The 10083-nt window shown below is 38.8% G+C and overlaps 2 protein-coding genes across 2 annotated transcripts; one reads left to right on the forward strand and one right to left on the reverse strand.

Moving 5' to 3' along the window:
* Window positions 1-77: 77 nt before the first annotated feature.
* Window positions 78-4266, reverse strand: armc1l (armadillo repeat containing 1, like). Its single transcript, XM_067573361.1, has 7 exons — window positions 4163-4266; window positions 2786-2964; window positions 1578-1669; window positions 1294-1477; window positions 1062-1178; window positions 865-939; window positions 78-737 (listed from the first exon to the last, which is right to left on the reverse strand). The coding sequence occupies exons 2-7, from the start codon at window positions 2936-2938 to the stop codon at window positions 543-545; spliced, it is 816 nt and encodes a 271-aa protein (XP_067429462.1). The 5' UTR covers window positions 2939-2964; window positions 4163-4266; the 3' UTR covers window positions 78-542.
* Window positions 4267-4316: 50 nt separating this feature from the next.
* Window positions 4317-8777, forward strand: mtfr2 (mitochondrial fission regulator 2). Its single transcript, XM_067573360.1, has 8 exons — window positions 4317-4488; window positions 5106-5287; window positions 5525-5629; window positions 5960-6084; window positions 6374-6582; window positions 6687-7017; window positions 7206-7386; window positions 7739-8777. The coding sequence occupies exons 2-8, from the start codon at window positions 5216-5218 to the stop codon at window positions 7781-7783; spliced, it is 1068 nt and encodes a 355-aa protein (XP_067429461.1). The 5' UTR covers window positions 4317-4488; window positions 5106-5215; the 3' UTR covers window positions 7784-8777.
* Window positions 8778-10083: the final 1306 nt, after the last annotated feature.

The raw sequence follows: 10083 nt of genomic DNA on the forward strand, positions 1-10083 counted from the left end.
GGTCTTGCAATGATTTCCTCCTTTTTGTTTCCAAATAGTGGAGAAACAACCCATAAAAACACAATGCACAATAAATATTTTGTACATTTTTTTTTTTAGAACGAACACTTCCAACAAACAGAACAGAAATACAGACATACTACAGAGAAGAGGAGAAACTTAAAAATCTTTTTACATGTAGGGAGAAAATTGACAGTTTGAGAAGTTGGAAAGGAAACTGATTTGAAGGAAATATATACATTTCATAATAATAGTGGATGCAAAACAGCATTACACAGGTCAAGAATATGTTTTTCAAGTGTGTGGCCTCCAGTTCTGATCAAAGTAGAATACATTGAAATCTCAAAATCAGAAGTGCTTTTGCACATGTTGATAATTTGTAATTATTCACAGAAATTGATGACAAGCTGGTGAAATTCTGACCGTGACTGGTGAGCTACCAGCCAGTAATGTCCACTCCAGTAACATACACAGCAGTAGGGAGGAGTCTTTTAGCACCACTCGGCGTCGCAGGGAATAACAGAGCTCCAGTTTCACCAGTTTCACCAGTAGAAGGTCTTGGTGAGGAAACTGGCGGCAGAACTGAGCCAGCTTCCGTTAGAATCATCCTTGGCTGTGGTGCGGGAAATTGCGCGGTCAACCTCACTCTCTTGGTTTTCCTCTTCCTCTGGGAGGTAGTCTGGTATAGCTGTGTTTTGCTGCACCTCTACTCCAGATGAGCTAAGAGGGATAAAAACCTGAAGAAAACAGTTTGAGAGAAGAGAAGTTAGAATTCAGTGTGAACTTTCTCCACATTTATTGAGTTATTTTCCTGTTTTCAGTCAAGAGTCAAGTCAAAATGTGTGCTCCAAGTCCACTACCCACCTCTTCTCCTGCCTCATTCTTCACCACCTGTTGGGCTGACAACACCTTGGTGGCAGCGATGGCCGATGCCAGACTCTGCAAAAATGGACAGACGTGTATCTCAGTGACTTTGACAATTAAATACAACATAACTTTTCTACAAACCAGTTGTTTCCTGAGCAGACACTGATAGTTCAGGTTTTTCTTTGTGCATTTACCTCAGTGGGTAGATCTGAACGAATGCGGACGGTGCATCTCTTGGAGGCCATCTGGAAAGTGAAGCTGATCACTCCCTTGACCTTCAGAAGAGCCTCCTCACACAAGCCTCGCTGGTCCTTGATAAAAGAAAGATTGCACAAATTACCTTACTGGCAATAACAGCAATTTTACAATTGTTGGCAATAATAAAATCATGCATAGGTGTGTGTGTGTGTCAGTCAGCCTACTCACAGAGCTGTCCAGCCCCTGGATGTGCAGAGTGACAGACTTGGCCTTCTTGTTGGACGAGTTAATAAAGAATTGTGATTTCTTTCTCCTCTGGGTCTCAGGTGTGCGGCGTACAGGATTAGCAGGTGCACACAAAATGTCATACACCTCCTGCGCCAAGGCTGTGATATCAACAGACACGCCCTCCCTGTATGGAAAAATACAACCACATAAAAATACCAGTTCAGGAAAACCCATGCACATCAACTTGTAAGAACCACCAAGATAATGTGAAAATATATCTTCACCTCGCCATTAGACTCTCCAAGCTCACCATCATACCCAGTTCATTCTTCATGATGGGGATGTTGGGGGGCAACTCAGCCAAGTAGCGCAGAGTCTGAGGATAAAGGAAGACAGAAAAGGGATTATATACACATTACATCAAGCATCTCAGCTTGTTCTTACCTATTAAATAATAGGTAAAACACATTGTATGTAATAATAGACCCTAACTTATAAACTATCATTATTTTCTCAACTCTCTGTTATTAAAGAAGCACAGTGTTTTGCATGCTTTCACCCATTTACTGCACACTGTGTATAGTTTGCAATAATGTACTATTTTCCAAAGCATGAAATGCCAGTAAGTATTTTTAAAAAAACATGTTTTCATTACCTTTATTTAGCAACTGCTTTATATTTATTTCAGTAAGTTGTGTAAATCAATTTGCAGAGATCTGAAACCTGCTTGATGTACTGGTATGTTATCAATCACAGTTACACTGTTGATGTTATTGTTACTTTGATTCTTTTTGGAATAAAAACATGGCTGTTCAGCAGCACTCTCTCAAGTCTTGAATGTTGGAGATTCCCAGCAACTTTAATATAAGACCCAAACGTTTCTAAATAACTCAAGATTCCATCCACATTTCCATGACAACATATTTTTGTCAAAAGTAAAGAAAATTATCACTATCACAGATATTGTTATGTGTGTATATGTTGGCAGGTATTTACAAAAGCAACTGTAATGTTTTATTTGCATCATTCGTATGTATATTTGATTCTGATCTAATATAGTTTTGTGTTTTTTATTATTTTTGAATTGATTTCACTTTAAAATCAGATCATTTATATGAAATGTGTCTAGCATCCCAAGGCTTACACTGTTTGCATATAATAAAACACAACATTTAACCAAATAGCAAAACAAATACTACAAACATATATCAGACATGATGAATAAGTAGCTACAGTGTATTCTATTTTAATTTTAATGACTATTGTTAAACTACAAAAAATAAGGAAGAAAACTAGGATTACACATCACAACAGTGTTTAAAGTCTCTGCAAGTTCATTTCACACTAACATTATAGTGCAGTTATAGTGCAAATCAAATTAAAGATCTTTAATTTTTAGTAAATTGATTAACATGCTAAACATGGCATGGTCATTAATAGCTACTCACTATTCAGTTCACCACCGCACCAGTCCAGAAACTCTTTAACTCACCTGCAGAGTTGCAAACAGCACCTCTGGGTCCTTGTGGTCCAGGAAAAGAACCAGCCCTGGTAGGCAACCTTCATCCTGGACTATCACGTCTCGGTTCTGCGGCTCAGAGGCGAGGTCCCGCAGCTGACTCACCACCGACAGTGCGTCCATCATCTTCACTAACCTTACCAGACCTGAAACTGCAAGTGGCAGTTATTTAGTTAGTGTTTGCTAGTTTAACCATTTTTAACATTAAAGTCATTGTGGACAAAATGTGTGTTCTGAGACGACGCTGAAGGTGGCTTCTGATTCAGGGTTAAGGGGAAATTAGGGAAACAAAGGATATTGAGCGGCTAGTTCTCCATTTTTTCACCACTTACACTTATGGTAAGGTGTTAGACATCATAGAAAAAGCCTTAATGCTAAACCCATTTTCAGATTTGAGAAACCTTTATTTTGCTTAACTGAATAAAGGGCGATTTCACAGATATTTCCCCATCCAGACCACATGAGACCAGGTCCAGATAGATCAAAAACCACTTAACTTAGACATGTCAAATCTTAACAATAATAATAATAATAATATATTATTTAGTACAGATTTGACAAGTGTAGGTATAGGCTAGTGGTTTTTGATCTGTACCTGGTCTAATGTGATCTGAATAGGAAAAAAGCAGTGAAATCGCCCTTTTTTGTGTGTTTTCACAAACAGAATAAAGGTTTCACAAATCTGAAACTGTGTTTTAATGAGTCTCTTTTGTCTCCTTGGGAATGTAGTCCAGATTTGACAGGTTTAAGTGGAGTGTTTTTTTTTTATCTAGACCTGGTCCAATGTGGTCTGGATGGAGAAATATCAGTGAAATCGCCCTTTTTTCCAGTTTTCATAAACAAAACAAAGGTTTTACAAATCTGAAAGTGGGTTTAAACAGCGTGAAGGCTTTTTGCTTCGATGTCTAACACCTTTTCATAAGTATAAGTGGTGAAAAAACAGATAATTAGCCACTAAATATCATTATTTAAGTTTCCCTTAGCCCTGAATCAGAAGCTAACTTCATCGTCGTTGTTGTGAGCGCGTTGAACTGCTATTCTTCTATAACTGGACACTTTTAGGTGACGTTAAGATAACTAGTGTTTGTTTTAAAGCTCCCAACAACATCAACATACTAAATTCAAGCCTGTCGGGTCGCAGCGCGAGCGTTGACGTTGTGGCTAGCTAAAGAAGCTAACTACTTTTGACACGTTCAGAAGCTAGCCAACTTTTTAAAAGAAAAGACGTTTACGTTTGTTTTGTTGCACCGTTTGAACATAAAGCGGTAATTACTCTAAATAAGGTTGACATAAGTGCTCTGAAGGTACGATAAATGTATAATAACAATCATTTTCGTGATGTTTTCTTACCCTGGAGGGGAAGCAGCTCGTGGACAAATACAAAATTGGTGCTAAAAGTTTCGTAACAAGCAATTGGTTGACTGGCCGTTGGTGACGCTGCACGATCGCCCGATCCTATTGGCTGCTGTGCACACAGCCAATCAGAGGAGGTTTTGCTGGTGCAGCTTTATTTGACTTCACACTACACTTGCTGCCTGGACGCGTGAGCTGAGACTGGAGGGAAGCTCATTGTTGGTGTTTATTTGCAGTTATCGTTTATATTTGTGGTTGCAATGATGATGATTGTGGATTAATATTGCTACCTATTCACGTTTTAACAAGAAAACGTGTCCCAGGTAAGTGCACACACACATATTTCTACTTTATCTCCATATGTTTCCTGGCGACGCTCATTTGAGTTTTGATGAGCCATGCAGCTTGGAGACACACTGCAGTGCCAATGCGGCTTCCTGCACTGCCATGACCAGAGGTGTACTCAGGTTTTTGGGTTCAAAACCACTACAAATCCTCTGTAATCCTGAAACAATACGATTTTGCAGCAGAGTCAGAATCTAACAGTACAGATGGAGACAACATACCTTACCTCAGTTTGTGATGCCTTCCGTTGACACTTGAAGAGTTGGATCAGTGACAAACTCCAGAGGCTCGTAGAATTTTCTTTTGTAATATAACATCCAGCTTAGTTTTATTTGAATTTGTCTTTTTAGCCCTGAAAATGTCCCAGGGAAATGGGTGCTACCTGGTGACATCATCAGGGTTACTTTTTTCAAACTTCACAAAGCTCCTACAGAGACAAAGAGGAAATTATAAAACTGTTTTCAGTGCCTGAATAGTACTCCTCATGATGAATAAACTGAACTTAATCTGTAAAATCATATCAATCATATTATCATATCATCACATTATGTATATCTTAAATGTTGTATGCTCTGTTTTTGTTTGTTTCTTCCAGGTGTAATGTAGGTGACTTAGGGCATTCTTTCTGTGTTGGCCTCTCACCAAGTCAGTCATCAGAAAGACGAGCTTTGCGGTTGTCAGCTGGTACCCGGTAAAGCCCTTCAAATGTCTTTACTAGAGGATGTTCTGGATGTGCTGCGCATCGTGCTGGAGTATTTCGGGGTGCCTCCAGACATGGTGAGTGCACAAATACACATCTGTTACACAGATTCACAAACTGAGATCCGTGAATATCCAGGAGTGCCAAGAGAAATCATCAATAAGGTCACTGTTATAAAATTTCACTGACCGAGTGAATTTGTAAGGATGACAGTTTCCAAAAGATGGAGGGCTGTGGTGTTGTGGGAAACGAGTATTAGTCTATGACATCATCTTCAGTTGTGGTTTTTTTTTTATGTGTGGTCTTGCTTGCAGCTGGTTCCAGTGTGGGACAGTCAGCTGTGCGGTCAGTATCGCAGCATCGTGCGGATGATTGGGACAAATCTCCCACTGACACCGACACCACGTGTTCACTTTCAGGTACTTTACAAGTAGTGTTTTCTAACAGACTGAAGATTAACAGTAAGAATCATGCAGCTGCAAACAGATAAATGAATATGCTGGATTTGTTTGTCATCATGACATCATTATTTTTGTCTTCCAAATTCAACTCTTGTGTAACTTGTGTAAACACTTGCTTATAATAGCTTAAAGAAAGGATGTAACCTTATTTAATTACATTTAATCATGTCATTAGGTGCTTGGAATAATATGTTCCATCCAGGATATTTAAGTTTTATCTTATCAGAGATTAATGTCATTATTATTATTTATAACTTGTATGCCCTTATGTCCACGTTCTGTCGTCAGATCCCTCTGCTCACCTGTAGGCCCCATGGATACGTCGACATTACTGTGGATACGCCTGCCATCCCCTCATTCGCTGATGTTCTGTGGGTGTTTGAGGATGAGGGGGACAGCTTTGCCAAGACCAGGTAAGAATACAAATGGACATAATATAAACATAATCAGTCATTTTTTTCCAGTACAAGTTTACAATGAAATAAACATGCCAGATTATTTCTTGGCTGGGTCACCAATATTCGTATTCTACAGCTACAAAAACAAATATTTGTATTGGCTGGTATAGGTGTGAAAATACAAGATGTTAGTAATGCTATTAAAACACAATGCACATTAACCAGTAGGTCTTTTTCTCTAGTAATTGGGACTTTTGTCCAAAAGTGTAAAATTACATAGAAAACTAATGTATGGTCTCTGTAGGAACCATTTACCTCCAGAGAAGCGAAGGACTGTAAATCGGGATGTGGTGAGATACCCAGGACCAGCACTGCGTCAAGCCCAGGGAGGAGACAGGTCTGTAAGACAATCAGCCAATCCAGACGCCCTGAAGAAAATCACAGCGCTGGAGAGCGAGCTGCTCAAACTACGAGCTCAGATAGCAATGATTGTTACTGTCGGTCCAGCCTCAGGTACAAGGATGAGGGTGACACTTTATTTTTACTTTGTCTCAACTTCTTTTCACAAAACAAGTAAAGGTGACATCCTATTTTTTTCCTCTTTCAACACTTTATAGGTCTGACAGAGTCCCAGAACGCTGCAGGAACGCCACTGATGTCGCCTGCCGCACCGCCAGCTCTGACCTCCACGCCTCGCTGTGCTGCTCCTCCACCTCCACCGCCCCCACCTCCTCCTCCTCCTCCTCCTCCCTGCCCTAGCTCCACCACTGAGACTTTATCTGTATTAGAGCTGATCCAACAGCGCAGGAGGAATGAGAAAGACCTTGACAAGGGTCAGCTCAAGCCCCAGGGCTCAGGCTCCGGTGGGGGTTCGGGAGTTAAAGGGATCCCCTCGATGCTGGATGTTCTCAAGGACTTAAATCAAGTTAAATTGCGCTCCGTGGAGAGGTAGGCGTTAGGATTGACAGAATATGGGTTTGAATTTCGTTTATATATTTTTATATTATATTTGACATCAGAATGTTCTCTTAAATATGCTCCTGCTCTCTGTACATTTGTGTTATTTTCTGCTGTTACCTTTGCACAACAACTGTTACTTACTAATAATACTGCATTTCCTTTCACTTTCTTCCTAGATCACCTGGGGGCACACCAGTCAGGAGGAGACGCAGTAAAGGTGCAGCATTGCTTAATGACCCAGCAGCTCTTATTGCTGAAGCACTAAAGAGAAAATTCGCCCATCATCGCCACAACAATTCCTCTGACAAAGAGAATTCACTAGATCTCTCACCATTTGGCAGTCCAGAAATGCCAAAGGTATGTATTATTTTTGACTGCAACAAGGCATTACTATATATGTGATTTCAGTTGGATTTTAAGTTACAGTGTAAATGCAGATGGTGCAACTGAAGAAAGCTGTTAGTGTTGACTTTACACTTGAACTTAGGATCAGAAAACAAAGACAAATTAATTGCAGTCACCTTTTTATCCAAATGAGTATTCAAGGTGAAATAAGGCAGCTAAGAGATGAACAATAGAACCAGATAGTTGTCTAGATTGCAAGGTGTTTTTTTCCCCCACTCCTATATCTTGTTTATCTTGTTGAAAAAACGGAGCTTGCAACATTGAAGCTGTCTGCAGTGCTGCTAACTTGACGCTTCTGTTCCAGATTCCTCAGCACACCAGACGCAGCCAGGGACGCATCCACCTGTAAAATCCTGTAAAATGGTAACTTCTGACCCCAAAAGGTCAAAAGTCAGGACATCCCATCCACCAATCACAGCTGCCACAGATGTGCCTCACAAACGGATTACTGCTGCAGCTACTGACTTTCTTTTTTTACTTTTCATCACCATTATCGTTTGTCTGTTCTTTGGTTCTTGTACGAGTGTTTGTCTCACAATGAACAAAGTGTTTGTGTCTGTTATGCATTTCTTTGTTGGGAGCTTTGAATGTATATTTTTGTTACAGAGATTGATATAACCAAGGGTTTTGGTACAGTCGTTTTGTTTTTGTACAGTGGAGTCTTACTGTTTTCAGTGTTATTGATAATGATATTTTTATGTGCAGAGCTCCTTTTTTTTAAAGGAAATAATGTGATAATATATTTAAGCAGGTATGAACTGTAGCTTATGCAGAGCAAAGGCAGGTACTGGCTCTACTCGTTTCTTCTATATTCAATCTCTTGAAATCCTTGTGGGTGCCACTAGCCAGGAGCAAAAGACCTGTCATATTAGGTGCACACTCACAAATCTTACATTTTTATTAAATGATTGCCAATAGTGCACTGTGTGTAATCCAGGTTTGTGGTATCAGTGATTATATTGACCTCAATTATCAAATATCTTCAGCACGAGTCATTTGAAACAATCATGACCTCCAACATGATGCAAAATAATTGATGCGTGGAGTTGAGGTTAATATACTTTCCTGCTGAGGAAGGCAGAGCCCGGTATGTCCATGTGTAGTGGACTGTTGCAAATCATTTAATAAAAAGAAAAGTGTGAGCGCTCACCTAATTTGTGAACGCACTGTAGCATGTAACACACCTGCCTTAATGTTTCTTAAAACCTCTAATCACTTTGTGAGGCCTTAATTCTTACCTCGGCCAAGTGAAATGAATAACAGGGGGATTGAGATTCACGTAGCTCTATTCTATGCAACTGCTGCTTCAAGTTGTTTGATTTTATTAAAGTGCACTGATCATTTTTTCTTGTCCTTGTTTTCATGTTTCTTAAAATTTCAGTTTGTAATTTTTTTGAAAATTGCCGTCTTATCCAGGCAGTACAATGTTACAGTATTGGTTCTTGAATTTAGGCTATCCAGGTATGACCAACACCAACATTAAACAAACATAAATGACCAGCAAGATAGTAGGTAATGGTCACTTCTTTTTTTTTTTTTTTTTACAGTTGTGTGAAACTACAAATGTGAGCGCTCCAATTTGGACAATTCATGTTGTCATAGAAAGCATGTACAACCACAGTAAATGTGTTCATTTTAGTTTCCAACATTGTTCAACCATGATGTTGAAAAAGACTTATATTTTAATAGAGATTAGTTACAGATTTCTGCTTTAATCCACACCCTATGAGACACTTTAATACTGTATTACATGTGAGGTGAATTTAACATACAGTACATGTAGTCACATGTTTTCATGTTTGGTGAGGAGTCTTTTGTTGTCTATGAATCAAATTTGGACCATACTTTGAGGTGTCACATTTTTATACAAATATGTGAATATGTGTAAATTTGTAGACTTGAAAATTAAATGTCAAACTTAAGAAAACTGTCTTCTCATCAACAGTTTATGTAGCCATCTTTGCCGTTGTTGCATGTCTGCTCTTAACCTGTTAATTAAATGCTATTGACGGGAATGTATTGTGATGGATGTCTTTGTGTCTGATATTCTTTCTGACAACTCTATAATAACAGCATGTTTGTGCATATTTTTCATTTGCACATTTTACACTATTCACAAAAGGTTAGTGTCAATAAATCAATCCACACCCAATAGCACTGAGCAAAAATACCGATCTGTGTGTTTGTGGTTTTCATCTTCACTGTATGCTTCTGTATTTGGAAATACTTTCAACTGTGTATTTCTACAGTATAACAGCACTGAATATAGGACATAGATTTTCCTAAACACAAAATGCATTTACAGGTCTGAGTGACCAGACTAAAATGCAGAAAAAATAGATAGTACTCAGAGCACAAACCTGACAAAATTCTTCATGTGTTTTTGAATAATAGAAAATGTTAAGAATTCTTTCATCTGTATCTACTGTAGATCTGGATGAAAATACACATAGTATTCTAATTACTTGTTTGTTGGTTCATGTCTGTAATGTTAAAGGATGAGTTCACTTTTTTTTTTAAAGTTTGTCCTAAAACAACAGTCAGGTGCCCAAATGAACATTGACACGTGGTTTTCTTGCTGTAATCATTCCTCCTGTTCATACTGGCCATTAAGAGATCCCTTTATAATGCACTTTCAATGTAAGCAAT

The sequence above is a fragment of the Thunnus thynnus genome, chromosome 18 (genome assembly GCF_963924715.1).
Source record: "Thunnus thynnus chromosome 18, fThuThy2.1, whole genome shotgun sequence".
Classification (NCBI taxonomy): domain Eukaryota; kingdom Metazoa; phylum Chordata; class Actinopteri; order Scombriformes; family Scombridae; genus Thunnus; species Thunnus thynnus.

Excerpts from the sequence above, each read along its gene's own strand:
- armc1l (XM_067573361.1), bottom strand. The coding sequence starts at position 2,938 with ATGATGGACGCACTGTCGGTGGTGAGTCAGCTGCGGGACCTCGCCTCT. Across the intron at positions 1,478-1,577 it reads TTGGAGAGTCTAATGGCGAG|GGAGGGCGTGTCTGTTGATA; the intron begins GTGAAGATATAT and ends TTTTCCATACAG. Across the intron at positions 1,179-1,293 it reads TCCAGGGGCTGGACAGCTCT|GACCAGCGAGGCTTGTGTGA; the intron begins GTGAGTAGGCTG and ends TCTTTTATCAAG.
- mtfr2 (XM_067573360.1), top strand. The coding sequence starts at position 5,216 with ATGTCTTTACTAGAGGATGTTCTGGATGTGCTGCGCATCGTGCTGGAG. Across the intron at positions 6,583-6,686 it reads TACTGTCGGTCCAGCCTCAG|GTCTGACAGAGTCCCAGAAC; the intron begins GTACAAGGATGA and ends AACACTTTATAG. Across the intron at positions 7,018-7,205 it reads AAATTGCGCTCCGTGGAGAG|ATCACCTGGGGGCACACCAG; the intron begins GTAGGCGTTAGG and ends CTTTCTTCCTAG.